The following is a 15,603-nucleotide window of genomic DNA, read 5'->3' on the forward strand; positions in this document are numbered from 1 at the left end:
GTGATGATCGGGGAGGTGCTAAGCTTGTGCTTGAGGGTGGTGAGGGCCTCTAAGCACTCGGCAGAGAATGTGAATTTGACATCCTTTTCGAGCAATCGGCACAATTGCTTCGTGATTTTTGAGAAGTCTTTGATGAAGCGTCTGTAGAAGCCTGCATGGCCTAGGAAGCTCCGAACGCCTTTTACCGAGGTTGGGGGTGGCAGCTTCTCGATGGTGGAGATTTTTGCACGATCCACCTCCAATCTCTCTTCTGAAACTCGATGGCCCAACACGATTCCCTATTTCGCCATGAAGTGGCACTTCTCCCAATTTAGCACGAGGTCAGTCTTTTCACATCTAGCAAGCACCCTGGACAAATTCTCCAAACACAGATCAAATGAAGGGCCAAATACAGAGAAATCATCCATGAAAACCTAAATTGTTCTTTCCACCATGTCGGAGAAGATGACCATCATGCATCGTTGGAAACTGGACGGTGCGTTGCATAACCAAATGGTATTCGCTTGAACGCAAAGGTACCATAAGGACATGTGAATGTTGTCTTCTCTTGGTCCTCCGGTGCGATGATGATTTGATTGTAGCCGGAGTATCCATCTAGGAAGCAGTAGTATTTATGCCCGGCGAGACGATCAAGCATTTGATCGATGAAGGGGAGCGGACAGTGGTCTTTGCGCGTGACATTGTTGAGCTTCCGGTAATCCATGTAGATTCGGTAACCGGTCACCGTACGGGTGGGGATGAGCTCATTGTTGTCGTATCTGACCACCGTCATTCGTCCCTTCTTCGGAACGCATTGCACCAGACTTACCCATGCCCTATCGGAGATGGGGTAAATTACTCCAGCGTCTAGCCACTTTAGGATCTCTTTTCTCGCGACCTCTTTCATGGCTGGGTGTAGACATCGTTGATGCTCGACTGATGGATGGTGATCATCTTCCATGAGAATGCGGTGGACGCAGTATGATGGGCTGATTCCGTTGATGTCAGATAGAGTCCACCCGATTGCCTCTTTGTGCTTGCGTAGTACTTCGAAAAGCTTTTCCTCTTCAGCTTTGTTGAGTTGATTTAAGATAATCACCAGGAGAGTGGAATTGGCGCCAAGGTAGGCGTAGCGGAGGTGTGCCGGTAACTCCTTCAGCTCAAGAGTAGGGGGCTTTTAGACGGATGGTAAAATCCGGGCTTGGCTTTCCCCCAAACATTCGACGAAAGTACGTCGTTGTGACTCAAATGTGTTCATGTATTTTGCGTGATCTACAGCTTCACATTCAACAAACTCATTAACGAAATTAAATGAGTTGAGAAGGCATACCTCAAGTGGGTCTTCGGGTTGGTTCGAGAAATAAGAGATGACGGAATTGCAAAAGTTGATTTTGAACACGTCATCGCTGGCCTTTGGGTACCTCATCGTGTTGAAGACGTTGAAAATGACCTCCTCGTCGTGCACCCGTAGCTTTAATTCTCCCTTCTGAACATCTATAAGCATTCATCTGGTGGCGAGGAATGGGCGTCCCAGGATGATCGGAATGTCTCGGTCTTCCTCCATGTCCAGCACAACAAAGTCGGCAGGGAAGATGAATTTGTCGACTTTGACGATGAGATCCTCGATTACTCCTCGTGGGTACTTGATAGACCTGTCTGCCATTTGCAAAGTAATTCTTGTCGGCTTCACCTCTCCGATGCCAAGCTTCTGAAAGATTGAGTACGACATCAGGTTTATGCTTGCTCCGAGATCGCACAACGCCCTCTCAAAATAAGTCTCTCCAATCGCACACGGGACGGTGAAGCTCCCTGGATCCTTCATCTTCTGGGGCAACTTTCGTTGAATAATGGCATTACACTCCTCAGTGAGGATGATGGTACTGTACTCTTCAATCTTGCGCTTGTTGGAAATGATGTCTTTTAGGAACTTGGCGTAGGTTGGCATTTGCTCAAGGGCATCAGCGAACGAAATGTTGATATGGAGCTGCTTGAACACCTCGAGGAATTTTCCAAACTGCTTGTCGAGCTTTCCGTCCTTGAGTCGCTGAGGAAACGGCAGCTTCGGCGGGGCGACATGTGGTGGAGGGGTTGTGACCGTTGATGTAGTAGGTTCGTCTTTATCCGCCTTCTCTTTCTTCTTGTCAGTGTTTTCGATCATATTCCCGCTCCTGAGGGTGATGGCGTTAACCTGCGACCTAGGGTTGACTTCTGTATTGCTTGGAAGGGCGCCTTGAGGTCGCGTGTTCAAGGCAATGGAGAGTTGTCCCATTTGTGTCTCGAGATTACGAATTTGAGCTGACTGGCTCTGCAGCGCGGTTCGTGTCTCTGTCATGAACGCATTTGTGTTGGTGGCCATTTGAGCCATTAAGTCCTCCAGGTTGGGCCTTTGCTCCTGAACTTTGTGAGGTGGTTGATATGGAGGTGGGCGTGGCTGTGCATGAGGTTCTAGCTGCATCAGCATGTTGTTCGGAGGCGTGCGTCATGCAAGGTTCAAATGGTTGTTCCTCGCTCCTGTGTGGTAGTTGTTGGTGTTCTGATACGTGGGCCGATTGTTGTTGACGAAATTCACCGGTTGCCCGTTGTCTCCATACGCACAGTTGTCGCTGGAATGAGGTCCAGTGCACCAGAAGCATGGTTCGAGAAGTTGAGCTTGGGCGACCTGAACTGTTGCTTTCTGCTCCTGGAGTGACTTAGTGAGGTCGGCGACCTGTGTAGCGAGAGCTTTTATCAACTCCATCTCCGATGTGGCTGGCTCGCGCTTCTGAATCCTCCGTTCAGATGGGCGTTGGTCATTGTTGTAAGCGAGCTCCTCGAGGATTGCATGGGTTTCATCCTTGATCTTTTGAAAGAATGACCCTTCTGCGGCGGTGTTGACGAGTGTGCGCGATGAGGGAGAAAGGCCGCCGTAGAAGATCTGCACCATCATCCACCCTTGGATGCCGTGGTTGGGCACTTCCGCTCCAGCTCTTTGAAGCGTGTCCATGCTTCAAATAAAGACTCTCCATCAAATTGCGCGAATAAGTGGATCTCGTTACGCCTCTTGTGCATCTTCTCGAATGGGAAAAATTTGGAGATGAATTTGATGCGCAGATCCGCCCAGGATGTGATGGAGCCTGCTGGAAGTGAGTTAAGCCAAGTTTTGGCTTGGTCCCATAGAGAAAACGGGAAGAGGCGGAGGCAGATGGCTTCGTCGGAGACATTGTGAAGTTTGAAGGTGTTGCTCATCTCGACGAAGTTGGTGAGATGGTCTTGCGGGTCTTCGGCGGGCGATCCCTGGAATTGGGATTGTTGGATCATGTGTATTACGCCGGTTTTGATCTCGAAATTTTGATTACCCGCAATGACCGGAAGTACGATGGCCGACTGCGCAGCATCAGCTGGTGGCAACCCATATTGGAATAGGGTCTTGGGCTCTTCTCTAATGATGACCCGTCTTTTCGCATGCACCTTTAAGAGAGAAAGAGTGCAACAAAAGGTTAGAAAAACTGATTGTAAAAGAAATATCAAATAGCAAGAACAAGTTATTTTAATGGCTATCGTAAACAAGTCCCCGGCAACAGCGCCAAAAACGTGTTGCGAAATAATTACACACAAGCGTACGTATCGCAAAAGTAATATAATATGAAGAATAGATGTCAAAACCTCAGAAACTAGCAATTCAAGCGATTTTTATCTAACTTGTGAAGCATGAGTTTATGATTAAGAGACTACTAAACTGAATGAACTAAAAACTAAAAATAAAACACTAGTTTTCAAATACGAGAAATTAGGGGTCACGATTTCGTCAGAAAACACTGGATCGGGGGTTTCGGGTACGAACAACAAGAACTACTCCTATGCAAGCTAATCTCACCCTATCAACGTTATTCACCACTAGTACAAAATATAGTATCAGGTGCGACTTTTTTCGCACCTGAAAGTGCAAAAGTCGCACCTGAAAGTACTTTCAGGTGCGACTTTAGATGCGACAAAGTCGCACCCGAAAGTCCGCACATGATAATCCTCTTGATTATCAGGTGCGACAAGTCGCACCTGAAAGTCTTGATTATCAGGTGCGACTAGTCGCACCTGAAAGTCTTGATTATTAGGTGCGAAAAGTCGCATCTGATGCTCTTTATCTTTTTAAAAAAATATTAATATGCTGATTATATATTAATTTTAACCTAAACTAATTTTAACCTAAACTTAATTTTAACCTAAACTAATTTTAACCTAAACTTAATTTTAACCTAAACTACTTTTAACCTAAACTTAATTTTAACCTAAACTAATAATTATATAAATAATTTAATAGAAACACTAACCTAAACATATCACTAAACATTAACATGTTATCAAATGAATTACAATTACAATTACAATTAACATAAACTAATCAAAATTAAATTACTAACTATCTAATTAACATTTACAATTATTAACATATATTAACTTACATATTTCACATTAATTAACTAACCTAACATATTAACTAACATATTATATATACACTAACCTAACTAACTAATATATACACTAATATATATATTTATACACTAATATATATTTATCAACCTAACTAACCTAGCTAACTAACTATTATATGATTATAAAAAAAAAACTAATATATACACTAACCTAGGACGGCCGGCCGGGGACTCGGGGACAGCGGCTCGGAGGCTGGGACTCGGGGACAGCGGCTCGGAGGCTGGGACTCGGGGACAACGGCTCGGTGGCTGGGACTCGGAGGCAGCGGGGCCGGGGCTGAGCGCACGGGGAGGTCCGGAGGCACGGGACGACGAGGCTGTGAGTTTAAACACTGAGAGAGAGAGAGAGAGCGAGGCAGAGAGGGAACGAGGCAGAGAGGCAGAGAAGGAGTGAGAGAAATACCGGTTGAGAGGCGGAGAAGACGGCGGAGCGCGGCGGAGCTACCGCGGCGGAGGCTGCTGGCCGATCCTCTCTGTTTTTTTTCCTCTTTTCCTGGTGGCAGAGAGAGAGAGAGAGAGAGAGAGAGAGAGAGAGAGAGAGAGAGAGAGAGAGAGAGAGAGAGAGAGAGAGAGAGAGAGAGAGAGAGACGGAGCACGGAGGAGGCTGTGGAGCGCGGCGGAGGTGGTGGATAGGGCCGAGCGCAGTTGCAGAACTGGAGAGAGGGTTTTTTTTTTTGAAATCGGCGGAGTGAAATGAGAAGATGAAGTGCAAACGATTTTATTTTATAGAAAACCTAAATTTCAGGTGCGACATTGTCGCACCCGAAAGCTCTATTCGATGCGACTAGTCGCACCCAATAACTTATCAGGTGCGACTAGTCGCATCAGATAATATCTAAAAAAAAATAAACCCAGAATGCCACGTCAATGCTGAATGAAAAAATGAGGGGGAGAATTGGCCCGCTTAAAATTTTAAACTATCAGGTACGACTTTGTCGCACCGGATAGTAATTTTAAACCACCGGATAGTTTTTTTTACTATCAGATGCGACTAGTCGCACCTGATACTCAAAAGCAAAAACAATTTTTAGCGAAATTTTTTATACTTCGGGTTGACAATCTGGTGCGACTAGTCGCACCCGAAAGTCATTTAGATGCGACTTTTAGGTGCGACTAGTCGCACCTGATAGTCATGCGCATTAGAAAACCAAATTTGTAGTAGTGCACTAGTCTCTCTCGAGTGATCTAGCAAACCTATGCAATTGTCGGATTGGTATCCTCTCGGCCTCTAATCTTATTAACACAATTATACGCAATAAACACCAGAGTTCTAACGATTACATGAACTGCTTAGGTTCTCTACTAACCTAAGATCAACTACGAAGACTAAAATAAAGCACGAGTCTTTACTCTCTCTCGAGTAGCTACATACTCCTAGCAGACAAGTTTAATGGTGATCAAGCAAAAGAAAGCATTAAGAATAATTTCAGTCAAGCAAGCATATTATTGAAGTAATTAAAGTATAATCTAACCCTAATGAAACCCCCTAACCATCATTAATTCCGACTACATCGCAACCCCACTAAAGAACTAACCTCTAATGGAATTCATGATCATAGACAAGCATAAAATAATTAAAGAAAGTAGGAGAATGAATATGGAGAGCAAAAGAGAATTCATACTAAAGAAAACTTAGAGATTTACAATAACAAGAAGTTGCAAAATAAAAATAAAGGGAAGGAAAGAGGAAAAATTATTAATGGAGTTCAAGTGCACCGCTCCGGAGTTGTCGATACCAACGAAGAACGCTATCTCTCAAAAGCTCTCAAAAGATGCAAAGTAGAAAAAAATAAAAACCAGAATGAATGAAAGATGTGTTTTTAGGTTACAAGAGGTGTTTAAAAAGGTTGATAGTGTATTTTTCGGAGTCAATATGGGCCTTTAGATGAAATCTAATGGTCCAGATTCGCTCAAGATTCGGAGAAAATCTTTTGAAAACCGTCGTCGGTGCGCCGCATCTGATTTCATCGCGCCGCCCTCCTTCTCCAACAAGCCGCGTTCACAACCGGTTTTTAGCGCGATTTGTTTAAGGAAAATATCGTGGCGCGTCCATTCTTCACCGCGGCGTGTAGAATGTTGAATCCAGTCTTCCAGCGTTGACTTCCTTCAAAATGCTTCCATTTGTCTGCGTTCGGACTCCCTGGAGCTCCAAAATAGGTCCAAAGTCGTGATTATACACCTAAGACCTGAAAGTCACTTGGATACTCATAATAACCGTCAAATTCACCTAAGAATATGCTAAATTCAAGCTAAATGAGGTTGGGTTCGTACGTAAGAAACGCACTCATCACAAACAAGCATAATCTAACCTAACAAATCCCCCCTTACATTATGAACCCTAGCTACATCGTAACCCCATAAAGATCTCGCCGCTAATGGAACCCATAATAATCAAAACGCAAAGCAAAATAATTAAAAGCAACTAGATGAGCATGGAAAGCAAAAATAAATTCATATTGAAATTTAAACGATGTTCAATAATATTTAAGAGATTACAATAAAATAAAAGTAAAGGAAGAAGGAGAAACAATGGTTGTGACTTCAAGTGATTCTCCGGAGTTGTCGATTCCCACGAAGAACGCTCTCTCTCTTAGCAAAGCTCTCAAAAGCAATAAGGAAATTAAAAATAAAAGAAAAGGTTTGTTTCTAGATTACATGAGTCGTTTATATAGTAACCATGGTGATTTTCGGAGCTCAAATGGGCTTTTGGTTGAGTTGATTCGGCGCAAAATCTCTAAAAAATGGAAAGTTATTACGTCAAAATCGAAGACACGCGCACCGCGCAGAGGGTATGTCGCGCCGCGAGGTTTCTTCTGGAGGAGGTCGCGGCGCGAGAAATGAAGGTCGCGGCACGAGGAAGTTTGCTGGAGAAGTTCCGCCAAAAGCCGAAAGAAGGTCGCGGCGCGAGGATTTTTTTGTCGCGGTGCGAGGAGCTCTAGAATTCGTCTTCCAAGTCTTCTTTGCTTCATTTTGACTCGTTTTTCGTCATAAAAGCTTCCGTTTGTCACCATTTTTCTGAAATAGTTGCAAAAAATCGCGCTAAACGTTAAAAACACTTAAGAACTAGCTCGATTCAAGTCAAATGAGGGCGGATTCACACGTAAAATACGCACTCATCAGTAGGTAAGTCCAAATTCCATCTGGAGTTTCAATGATTTTTTTTTCGGCTTCTCTTGTTGTGCTATATTCCGTTTATATATTTTCTTACGAAATGTGATAAAAAAAATTGTATTTATTAATACATTGTAGTTTAGCCGTGTTAATAAAATAGGTTTGGGATTTTTCTACGTAACTTCGGTACATCAAAGTTTGCAGAGTCCAGTAATGTATTAATGGTTTAGGGAAGGCCTACGTATAAGTTCCGTCAAAAACAGCCTTTGAATTAATATACTTTCTTGTGGGAGTTATCTCAAAGTCCATAATAGCGTGTGGGTTGAGAAACAACTTGAAATAGAAGGAGGACAAAAAAATTGGAATAATGCTGATGAAATAAAATTGGAATAACAGCCTTTATTATGTTAGTTATGATGATCAAAGAAGCTGATGAAGTGAGTTAATAATGTTGTTGAATAACGAATAGATAATATTTTGTTACAAGTATACATACTAATGATGTTTAGAAAAGTCGGGTTGGAAATGGTCGTTGAAATACGGCTAAAGAAAAAACCGAACCACTTGAGCGAATTTTGACCCCACATTATATATATTATATCAAAAAATTGGCTGCTTAAGCCACGAAATGTGTAGCAATTTAAAATTGGCAAACATTTCGTTAATATGCTGTAAATAGCTATATTGCTTACGTGACAGCTTATTAATTAAATTAGGTTTACACTTTTGCCCTTATTTAATTCGCAGAAACCGAATAGGGAAGTTTTCAAATTTGAAATTTGAAATTTCCTGCAGATTTTGAAAATTAATAGCCCATTTATTGTTATGTTTTTGGTAGTTTTTAGCGTTAACTTTAGGTAATTAGTATCTATTTTCGTGGTTAAACTCTGTAAATATATTCTTCATTTATTGATATTATTTTGTCTTCCATATATTCATAATTTCCAGAATTTTCGTGCTCAAAATATTTCCAGAATTTTTTTTCAGTTCAAATATACTGTAAATATGTTTTGTATTTACAGTGAATATACTGTAAATATGCTTTGTTTTTACAATGATTATACTGTAAATAAGCTTCGTATTTACAATGAATATACTGTAAATATGCTTCTTATTTACACGAATATACTGTAAATATGTTTTCTATGAAAAAAAAAAAAACAAAAAAACTGTTCTTCGCGGTGTCGCAGATCGGGACCTTGGACGCAGATCGCGGAGAGGAGGACGAAGTGACGCTTTAACGGCGGTGGTGACATGGTGGCGGTCGTGATTATTAGTGGTGGTCGTGATTATTAGTGGTGGCGGCGGCCTGAAGGAGGTGCTGCCTCTCGCGGAGTTGGAGGCTGGGACAACCATTTATGGCTGTGAAATCAACTTTTCGGTGCTCTCTGCGTCGTTTCCCGATGTCTCCTCTCGGTCCGGCATCCATGGCGGCTCGTGGCTGTCCTCGTTTTCTCGGCTGGAACACGCGCGGGTGGTGCTCGGTCTCGGCCATTGATGGCGTGCAAGGAATAAAAAAGAAGATAGGAGAAGAAGATGAAGGAGACGATGACGATGAGAGAGAGGAGGGGGGTGCTCGGGCTCGGCCATTGATGGCGGCCAAATCCTCTTTTTTTTTTCTTTTTTTTTTTTTTTTTTTTTCCTGAAGAGCAGTAAATAGCGTCCAAATTTGTGGTGCGTGATGTTTAAATTCGTTTGTTAATGTATTTATGGAGTTTTAAATGCTCCCTTGATTTATGCAAGGTAGTTATGATCGAATTTTTTCTTTCCATTTTAATTTCGACGCTGAAAATAATGGGCGGGAATAACAAAGGACAATCTCGTCCAAATTTGACTGTTAATAAATGACACTGACTATTTACAGCTTATTAACGAAAGATATGCTAAAAAAAAATTGCTTATTTTTTAGAGGTCATTTAACTTAATTACGCATATTATATACACACACCGAACACTGCAATAATGAATAAGAGGTGTATACAAACAAATAAAACAAAAACCGTAACACGGTTTCTTATGTACCACTCGCTTGCTATCTGCTGATAATATCAATGCGTAGCATCGATCATATACCCACTTTCTCTCTAGAAGACCATAACAAAAAAAAAAAAAAAAAAAACACAAAAAAAAACTCTCTAAACTTCGAAAGGTTTTAAGAATGGCAGAGACGTTTCTAAGTCCTGTAATTAAGAAACTGCTTGACCTGATGATCGATGAAGCCAAGTCTTTGAAAGACGTTCACAAGCAAGCCAACAGTCTTCAAAGGGAGTTGAAGATCCTCCAGCCTCTTCTCCGTGACGCCGAAGCCAAGTCTGCCAAAGGAGAGCTCAGCGACGCCACGAATGAGTGGCTTAGACAGCTCAGAGACGAAGCCGAGCGCATCGAAGACGTCGTCGACGAATACACTTATTACGCCGAGCAGCGCCGTCAAAGTGAAGTCGGTTTCATCGGCTCTCTGTGCAAGCCAGCTCACATCGTTAAGACCCTGAAAACACGGCATCACTTAGCTTCTGAGATTCAAGAAATTGAAGATGCATTGAAAAAAATCAAAGACAATGGTATGAAGTACGGGCTGAGACCCTTCGAGCAAGGCGGATCAAGCGGCGGGGAAGGGAATTCACGCGTCGACCCTCGCATCGGTTCACTCTTTCTTGAAGACAATGAGCTTGTTGGCATTGGATCGGTGTCAGCAGAGCTGGTGACTACTTTGGTGGAAGGTTCGTCTGAGCGTACGATGGTTTTATTTCTGGGAGAAGGTGGCATCGGAAAAACTACTCTCGCTAGGAAAGTATACAACGATGTTAAAGAAAAAGGATGCTTTGACATTCATGTGTGGGTCACTGTGTCCCAATCCTATGACATCAACAAGATTCTCAAGATGCTAATGGCTGAGATCTGCTCATCTGGGGGAGAAATGGTCAGCGTTGAACAAGCGCTCGATCTCTTGAGAAGCTCTCTAGCGGCAAAGAGGTACGTGATCGTATTTGACGATGTTTGGCAAACTGATTTCTGGAATGTCATAAAGCATGCTTTTCCTTGTAATGGCAATGGTAGTAGGATACTCGTCACGACTCGTAATTCTAAAGTCGTAGATTCCTTTAAGTCACAATCATGGGAAATGTTTGTCAAAGCGATGAAGACTTGGTCCACAGAGCAAGCGTGGGAGCTATTTTGTAGAAAAGCATTTCCACTCTCAGGTTGTCCACCCGAGTTGGAAAATTTGTCTCTTATAATATTAAGCAAATGCCAAGGATTGCCACTTGCTGTTGTTGCCGTCGCTGGTTTGTTGTCGAGAAAGAAGCTTTGCAAAGTAGAATGGAAAAGAGTACTTGACAATCTCAATTGTGAATTTGAAGAACAACGTGAGCTCTCAAGTGTTTCAAAAGTTCTATCGCTCAGCTATCATGATTTGCCATACCATCTTAAATTGTGCTTCTTGTACTTCGGTGTTTTCCCAGAAGACTTTTTCATCGAGGAAGAAAGATTATGCAGAATTTGGGTTGCCGAAGGCTTCATTGAGTTGAGAAAAGACAAATCATTGGAACAAATCGCTGGCGAGTACATGACAGAGCTTATCAGTAGAAACTTGGTTTCATTTGAGTTACGATATAAATCTGATAGATATTGCAAGGTGCATGATTTGATACTAGAAGTAATACAAAAGAGAGCTAGTGATTTGGGTTTTTATCACTTATTTGACAAAAATAAGCCGAGTCTTGAAAAGAAGGGTCGGCGCTTGATAATTCACAACACTACAGAGAATGTTTTGGAAAGTGTTTATGATACGAAGATTTGCTCGGCTGTTCTTGTTAACACTAGTGACGTATCAGATTCTTTTATAGTTGGTCTTTTTAAAAAATGTAAATTGTTGAAGGTTGTTGATTTTGAAGCTACTCCAGTTGATAATGTGTCAGATATAGGGTATTTGTTACACCTTAAATACCTAAATTTGAATGAGTCAAAAGTCAAAACTCTCCCCAAGTCCATCGGAAAGCTACATAATCTTCAAACACTGGATGTCAGATTTACTTTAGTGCGGGAGCTGCCACGTGAGATCAACAAGCTGCATAAATTGCGTCATCTTTTTTGTGGCTTATTGGACAGCGAAATGAAATATAGTGTCAAATCATATATTGGTGTGAGGATGCATGAAGGGATTGGAAATTTGGAAGAGTTACAAACACTATCTAAAGTGGAAGCTGATGTTGGTTTCGTGAAAGAGCTACGAAGGCTGAGTAAACTGAAACTTTTGGGCATTTCAAAAGTGGATGCAGAGATGTGTAAAGTCCTTTGGGAGTCTGTTGAAAAAATAAAAGATCTTGAAGAGTTATTTCTAACCTCAATCAACAATAAAGAGGTGTTAAATTTGAATTGCATTTCGTCTCCTCCTCTTTATTTGCGATATCTCCAACTGAGTTGTCGACTACAGCAACTGCCGACTTGGATTTATGAGCTTCAGAATTTGCAAGGTCTTGATTTACGTTTCTCGAGGTTAGTCGACGAGCCACTGAAATTTCTCAAAGGTTTGCCCAATTTGGAGTATCTTGAAATGCATAAAGCATACGATGGAGAGGAATTGCTGTTTGAGGAAGGCGGTTTTAAAAAGCTGAAGACACTTCGTTTAAGGAGTTTAAAACGGATAAAGGTGATTAAGTTTGAAAGAGGAGCACTCCCTCTTCTCCAGAAGTTAGACATCGGACCTCACCCACTTATGAAGGAAATTCCAGGCAGTCTTCAACACCTAACAAAACTTACATCCCTTAGAGTTGTTGACATGCCAAAGGAATTTGTTAAGGCTCTACAACCCGACAGAGGCTCTGAGTACTGCAAGATTCAGCACATATCTTCCGTCACTTTTTGGTACTACCAAGGCAAAGGGTACAAGTATCATTCTTACAAACTTGGTAGCACAGAGCTTTTGCAACTTTTAGAGGAACAACAATGATGTAAGTAGCGTTTCAACATATTGAAATTTCTATTTGCTTGAAATGAACTTGATGTTATATTCAATTTATTTAATCTTTTCAGGGAAATTGGACGTCATCGCATATCACAGCGTTATGAGGTATCCAAATTATTTTTCCTCGACTTCATGTATGTCTTAATTATTTACATTTCACGATTAGAGCACTTGCATAATAGCAGAGCGAATAAAAAACAGCTTCAACACCCCAACGAAAAGAATTAAAATTTAACACTGCTTTCATTTGTATTTGTTTCTTTTCTTGTAAATATTTATTCAGCTGCGTGATTAAGTTAATTTCATACTCAATTTTTCGTTGTAATAGATTCTTTCACTTGACACGACTTCTTTTTGGAGCTTGTTTTTAATTTTCCTCAAACTTTTTTCACCAGGGAGCATGGAATGCTGAACGTTAGGGCGTTTCTTATCAATGCGTGTTTGATTATTTATTCTCAGCTTGAAAAATGTGTGTTTTATTTATTTTATCAGTGTTGTAGCTTGAGAAGGTATTTATCTATGTTTCTGTAATGCCAAGATGAACTTGAAGATTAAGTAATTTTTCAGTAATGATATTTCAAGGTGCTCAAAGCTCTATTGAGATTTTTTCCATTGGGATCTTAGAGGTTTTAATCAGACCTTGAATAAAAAAAAGTACTCATTCTACTTGGGTTTTATGACTTGAAAAATATACAAATATACTGATATAAATCAACATGAAAAAATGGAGATCACCTGCAAATTGGTTTCTCTCATATTGATATATGCCTAGATTAAAACTTCAGTCGTATACCATTTCGCTTGAAAGTAACGCATTAGATATTTTATGTTCCCCTGAAGCTCACAGAATTGTTCATCTTTTTTTTTTCTTTTTTTTTTTAAACTATATCAATTGTGCACCAGGATATATATATACTTGGTAAAAAATATGTTATATGAAATTCATAATAATTTGTACTTCTTTGTGTGCTTGAGTATATATATTCTTAGGGATGAGATGAGATGTTAAAAAAATAGATTTGATGTTTGTGAAGAAATGAGAGATGAGATGAGAATAGTTTGTTAGGAAATTGTATTTCCTATTAGTGAGGTATTATATTTTATGTAATTATGATATAGCTATTTATGAATGATTTTATTTTGTCAATTAATATTGATAATTATTATGTAATTGATATGGAAATAATTTGTGGTAGCTAGCTTGGTCTAGCGGTAATCCCACACACACCTCGACGGAGAGGTGGGTTCAAGCCCCCATGGGATGCAGAAATGCATGCCCCCTAGTATTTATTCTAATAAATATGTAATCTTGGCCAGTAGTGTCACCTACTATGTAATCTTGGCCGATAGTGCCACCTGCGTTTTGCACTGCTAATATATCATGTAATCCTGGCCGATAGTGCCTCTACTAAAAAAAAAATGGGTGGATACTAAATATAATTGATTAGGGGAATTATGGGATTCCTGATCAGATTATATATAAAGATAAACAATGGTTATGGTCTCCAATGCAAATCAAATAGTCTATTATCTGCCCATAGAGAGTTAGGCCTACAGTTTTCTCGTTGGAGAAATAAAGTGATTTTGCAAAGGAAGACCACGTATCACCCGGCTCGTGTTCGTCCGACCACCGATCATCAAAGTTTTTCCGCATCAAGTGGTGATCGATCAAGATGGATCCAGGTATTTTTTTAATCCTTAATAATCTAATAACATGTTGATTCTGAGAATACTATTAGTATATAAATTTTCCTTCAAGTGGTATCAGAGCAAACATCGTTTGTTAGATTATTAGGATTGCTTTTTCAATATGTTTGTGTTCTAGAATTGCTTCTATTAGGTCTCAGATTCGAATGACTAAAATTCTTTTGTAATTTTGTTTTTGTTAATCATTCTGGAATTATGGATAAAGATTGCAATTCTTGCACATGCGTTTTGTTTTATCCTTATTTTTATGGTATATATATGCTTTTGTTTATTAAGTTTTTTATTGACGATTGTTGATCAAAAATACCTGGTTGATAAACAATATCTTGCACCTCGTTGAATTTGTTCATATGCTCTGGAGAAGTTTTTTTTCTTTTCTTGCTTGTTATTCCTTTGCTACCATTAAAAGCATTTAATTGACCTTTATTGTTTTTGCTATCTATGGAATAATATAAATGCATGAATATGTCAGAACCTTTTTTTTCTTTGGCCTTTTTTTTTTGGGCTGCTACGGTGATGTCACAAAATAAAGAGCATTTACTTTGTTTTAAAGAATCTTTATTTTACTTTATTTGCTCTTGCCGTATACATACAAGTATTGGATACTGGGTCTTTTGGTTGATACGGTAATCTCACCACCAAATAAAGAGTCCTAATTACCATGCTGTAAAGAATCCTTATTTGCTTTAATTGCCTTTTTTTTTTAATAGAAATAAAAATAAATGTTCAAAAATTAAGGAACATTTTTTTTTCTATGTCCAAAATCTGAAACAGATATATAACGCATACGACTTTTCAGTTTGTATATCGGGAAAGCTTTTTTATTAATTAGTCTGTTTTTTTATCTAACTAAATGCTAGGTAGACATCTTTAGTTATATAAAATTAATTTAAAAAAAATCAAATTGAACCATCAATTAAGGTTATCTGGTATATTTTAATTGAGTTGATTCAAACAATATGTTGCCAAAGTAGCCTCTATTGTGAAAAATTAATTTAATTAAAATTATACGTATAGATTCTTTGTGCGAAATTATTCATGCGAATTATGCTCGGCCCAAAGGAAGATATATTTTGGCCGAATAACAACGTGCTTGCAATGATAAATGCGTGATAATTATAAAGTATCATTCATGTGAACTATGATTAGTCCAAAGACATTTTATAGTTTGACAGAACTTATTATCAGTATTTGATCAATGCATTGAGTGTACCAATTACAATTAATTTCTCTGTCCAAAGACTAGGAATTAACGTTGTGCTAGGTAGCTTGAGATGGTTTATTGATTTAATTAAGTACTAATGTGAGCACATATTTTTTTTTGTTCGTTGATCTAGTTTCATCTATCACCTCCACAAACATCCCTACTCAAATCAACGA

At 39.7% G+C, this 15,603-nt stretch overlaps 2 protein-coding genes across 2 annotated transcripts; one reads left to right on the forward strand and one right to left on the reverse strand.

The window, feature by feature from the left end:
- Nucleotides 1-1,483: 1,483 nt before the first annotated feature.
- On the reverse strand, nt 1,484-2,344 carry LOC149389530 (uncharacterized). Its single transcript, XM_089622652.1, has one exon. It carries the CDS (start codon nt 2,342-2,344, stop codon nt 1,484-1,486), a length of 861 nt encoding a protein of 286 aa, XP_089478778.1.
- Nucleotides 2,345-9,633: 7,289 nt separating this feature from the next.
- Nucleotides 9,634-13,118, forward strand: LOC149389531 (disease resistance protein RPM1-like). Its single transcript, XM_089624665.1, has 3 exons — nt 9,634-12,502; nt 12,585-12,621; nt 12,912-13,118. Exon 1 carries the CDS (start codon nt 9,715-9,717, stop codon nt 12,499-12,501), a length of 2,787 nt encoding a protein of 928 aa, XP_089480791.1. The 5' UTR covers nt 9,634-9,714; the 3' UTR covers nt 12,502; nt 12,585-12,621; nt 12,912-13,118.
- The last annotated feature ends 2,485 nt before the right edge of the window (nt 13,119-15,603 follow it).

Source organism: Urtica dioica, chromosome 8, assembly GCF_054948205.1.
Source record: "Urtica dioica subsp. dioica isolate 48M chromosome 8, U.dioica_male_clone48M_v1_H2, whole genome shotgun sequence".
NCBI lineage: Eukaryota > Viridiplantae > Streptophyta > Magnoliopsida > Rosales > Urticaceae > Urtica > Urtica dioica.

What these genes read in the sequence shown, in the direction of transcription:
- LOC149389531 (XM_089624665.1), top strand. Translation starts at nt 9,715, where the DNA reads ATGGCAGAGACGTTTCTAAGTCCTGTAATTAAGAAACTGCTTGACCTG.
- LOC149389530 (XM_089622652.1), bottom strand. Translation starts at nt 2,344, where the DNA reads ATGGCTCAAATGGCCACCAACACAAATGCGTTCATGACAGAGACACGA.